The sequence below is a fragment of the Limulus polyphemus genome, unplaced genomic scaffold, assembly GCF_000517525.1.
Source record: "Limulus polyphemus unplaced genomic scaffold, Limulus_polyphemus-2.1.2 Scaffold9881, whole genome shotgun sequence".
In the NCBI taxonomy this organism is placed as follows: Eukaryota; Metazoa; Arthropoda; class Merostomata; order Xiphosura; family Limulidae; genus Limulus; species Limulus polyphemus.
In genome coordinates this window covers 5,829-9,598 of record NW_013675491.1, presented here as the reverse complement: position 1 = coordinate 9,598, position 3,770 = coordinate 5,829, and the positions used below count along the sequence as shown (strand labels likewise).

Here is a 3,770-nt window from a genome sequence, read left to right as displayed (position 1 = left end):
ACCATCTTTTGTTAAGGTACAAAGTTGTTTTTTAGATTTGTAGGTTTACGGACCGATCCTCAAAGCTTTCGGCCAACAAGGATCATCCTTGGTTGAGATACAAAGGTGTTGTATATATTTGTAGGTTTAAGAACCGGTCCTCAAACATTTCGGCCCACAAGGATCATCCTTGGTTGAGATACAAAGGTGTTGTATATATTTGTAGGTTTAAGAACCGGTCCTCAAACATTTCGGCCCAACAAGGATCATCCTTGGTTAAGATACAAAGGTGTTTTATAGATTTGTAGGTTTACGGACCGATCCTCAAAGCTTTCGGCCCACAAGGATCATCCTTGGTTAAGATATAAAGGTGTTGTATATATTTGTAGGTTTAAGAACCGGTCCTCAAAGCTTTCGGCCCACAAGGATCATCCTTGGTTGAGATACAAAGGTGTTGTATATATTTGTAGGTTTAAGAACCGGTCCTCAAAGCTTTCGGCCCAACAAGGATCATCCTTGCTTAAGATACAAAGGTGTTTTATAGATTTGTAGGTTTACGGACCGATCCTCAAACATTTCGGCCCACAAGGACCATCTTTGGTTAAGATTTGTAGTTTTAAAACTGGTTCATTCCCCTATGGGACAGCGGTAAGTCTAAGAAGTTACAAAGCTGAAATCCAAGGTTCGATTCCCTGTAAGACTCGCCTCTCGGATTAAAGGATTACAAGTGGACTTTTTCTTTGTGTTCAACTGATTAAAAACGTGTCTGTCTTCTGTTTTTATTATACATCACACATAAATAAAGTAAGATCAGTATGGATAATAAAAAAAATCCAACAACAATAAGCGAAAGATGATTTTCGACAATTACTGGAACCTGACAACACTAACTAAAAAGTTTATAGTCCACCCCCAGTGGCACAGCGGTATGTGTGCCGACTTATACCCCTAAAAACCTGGTTTCGATACCTGTGATGGTCAGAGCACGGATAGCCTTTTGTGTAGCTTTGTGCTTAATAACAGACAACAAACAAAAGTATATATGAACAGATTTACTTTACCTTAAAACTACAGTACCAAAATATCACATTACATACAGTTGTGTAAAATGAAGTTGACTCAATGAATAAAATGTGATATAATATTAATATTATCGTGTTTATACTTTCATAAGTAGTATACAATATATATATTTATTGATATACACATATTCAAGTAACGTGTTCTGCATGTAGTTGTGTCGTTTTTATTTATAAACCGGATGAAGAACAGTCGTGAATTTTCACAATCCTCTGGCTTATACAAAGGTTATACAATTGGCTTATATACAATTGGCTTGTACAAAGGTTATACAATTGGCTTATACAAAGGTTATACAATTGGCTTGTACAAAGGTTATACAATTGGCTTATACAAAGGTTATACAATTGGCTTGTACAAAGGTTATACAATTGGTTTATACAAAGGTTATACAATTGGCTTATACAAAGGTTATACAATTGGCTTATACAAAGGTTATATAATTGGCTTATACAAAGGTTATACAAATGGCTTGTATAAAGGTTATACAATTGGCTTATACAAAGGTTATACAATTGGTTGATACAAAGGTTATACAATTGGCTTATACAAAGGTTATACAATTGGCTTATACAAAGGTTATACAATTGGCTTATACAAAGGTTATACAATTGGCTTATACAAAGGTTATACAATTGGCTTATACAAAGATTATAAATATGGCTTATACAAAGGTTATACAATTGGCTTATACAAAGGTTATATAATTGGCTTGTACAAAGGTTATACAATGCTCTTCAGTAATCCACACTGCTTATATTTGCTCCTCCTTGTTGTTTATGTTCTTGCCTCCAACTATCATGACTACAACCTGATATCAAGATATCATTTAAACGACACCAATGTTGATTTTTCAATGGCTAGAGATAAAAATATTAAAATCAAAAAGGAGTAGATTGTCAGTCTAAGATTTTTATGATCAACCTGGTTATTTCTCTAAAACTGAAGCTTCTTCACGATGAAATATAAGACTTATGAGCAAACTCATAAGCTGGGCCTTACTGGAATGAAATTTGCAATGCAAAAGAAAGCTTTTAACATTAACAAGTATAAGCTAATATAAGCACAAAAAAAGGTTAAGGAAATTAGTGAATAATTTGATTCATTGGTTAGTGAAACAGGATATTCGTGGTAATGAGGAAATATTATTCTATTTCTTATGTCGTAGCCTATAATGAATCTCCGTGTAAAGATGAGATTAGAAGTGGTCAATCTGGTGTTTGTATGGAAACCGGTTGTTGTGACGGAGGGAACTACGTTAGTGGATACTGTCCAACACAACCAAATAATGTCAAGTGTTGTTTCAGTAGGAACACGTGCTCTTCTAGTGACCAAAAAGGTATGGTATAAAAATAAAGTGGTTTAGTCATTAAACGATGATTTTATATAGTTTCACAAACTGACCAAAGTATCTTATAATAAAACAAGATATTTCCCTAACACACCAATCCGCTACGGGACACTTGCAATCTGTTTAAAGATAACTCTGAATATGAAACATAGCACAGATTACACAATCCGCTACGTGACACTTGCAATCTGTTTAAAGATAACTCTGAATATGAAACATAGCACAGATTACACAATCCGCTACGTGACACTTGCAATCTGTGGGTCGTGGGTTGGAATCCCATCAACGTATTGTTCGACCTTTCAGCCATGGGGGCGTTATAACGTGAAGGTCAATCGTACTAGCCGGTTAGGGTAGTCCAAGAGTTAGCGGAGGGTGTTTTTGACAACCTTCCTAGCACAGATCGACCTCGTTACATAGAATTCAACAAAACAAACATACACGTGTCAACAGATGATACCAGTAGACTCATGTAACTAATGTACAGGTGTCAGCTTGTGCCACACCCCTAGCCCAAATTGTCTGTCCCTTAGTATATCAGTCTGGCCCTTGACATTTGGTTTTTAGTACATCCCATTTTGTATTAAAATAGGGGTAATGTGAAGTGTAAAGAGGGGACAAAATATCAACAAGCTGTTAAAATTATGTGTTAGGAGATACTTAAGTATATCATTTAGTTTATAAGATTGAATGATGACCTGGATACTGTTGTTTTGATGTAATTACTTACAGTGCAAGACCAGAACGTTTCTTTAATCACAGCCTCAGGTAGATTCTCTATACATATGTAAACAAAGGGACTGCACCAAACTGCTATCTGTAATGTGAGCATGGTGCTCAGGCAACTTTAAAGACTGTTGAATACAACTTAGGTCCCAAAATACACAACATGACACCAAGGATATAATGAAGGTCCCAAACCAAGGATATAATAAATGTCACAAAATACACAACATGACACCAAGGATATAATAAATGTCCCAAAATACACAACATGACACCAAGGATATAATGAAGGTCCCAAACCAAGGATATAATAAATGTCACAAAATACACAACATGACACCAAGGATATAATAAGGGTCCCAAACCAAGAATATAATAAATGTCCCAAACCAAGGATATAATGAAGGTCCCAAACCAAGGATATAATAAATATCACAAAATACACAACATGACACCAAGGATATAATAAAGGTCCCAAACCAAGAATATAATAAAGGTCCCAAACCAAGGATATAATAAATATCACAAAATACACAACATGACACCAAGGATATAATAAAGGTCCCAAACCAAGGATATAATAAAGGTCCCAAACCAAGGATATAATAAATATCACAAAATACACAACATGACA

At 35.2% G+C, this 3,770-nt stretch overlaps 1 protein-coding gene across 1 annotated transcript in view; it reads left to right on the top strand.

Annotated features, from left to right (window-relative positions):
• LOC106476131 (peptidoglycan-recognition protein SC2-like) overlaps positions 1–3,770 on the top strand; it is a 9,217-nt gene that overhangs the window by 1,124 nt on the left and 4,323 nt on the right. The window contains exon 2 of the mRNA XM_013936801.2: positions 2,228–2,398. Coding sequence (XP_013792255.1) covers positions 2,228–2,398 — 171 coding nt within the window. The remainder of the gene's footprint in view (positions 1–2,227; positions 2,399–3,770) is intronic.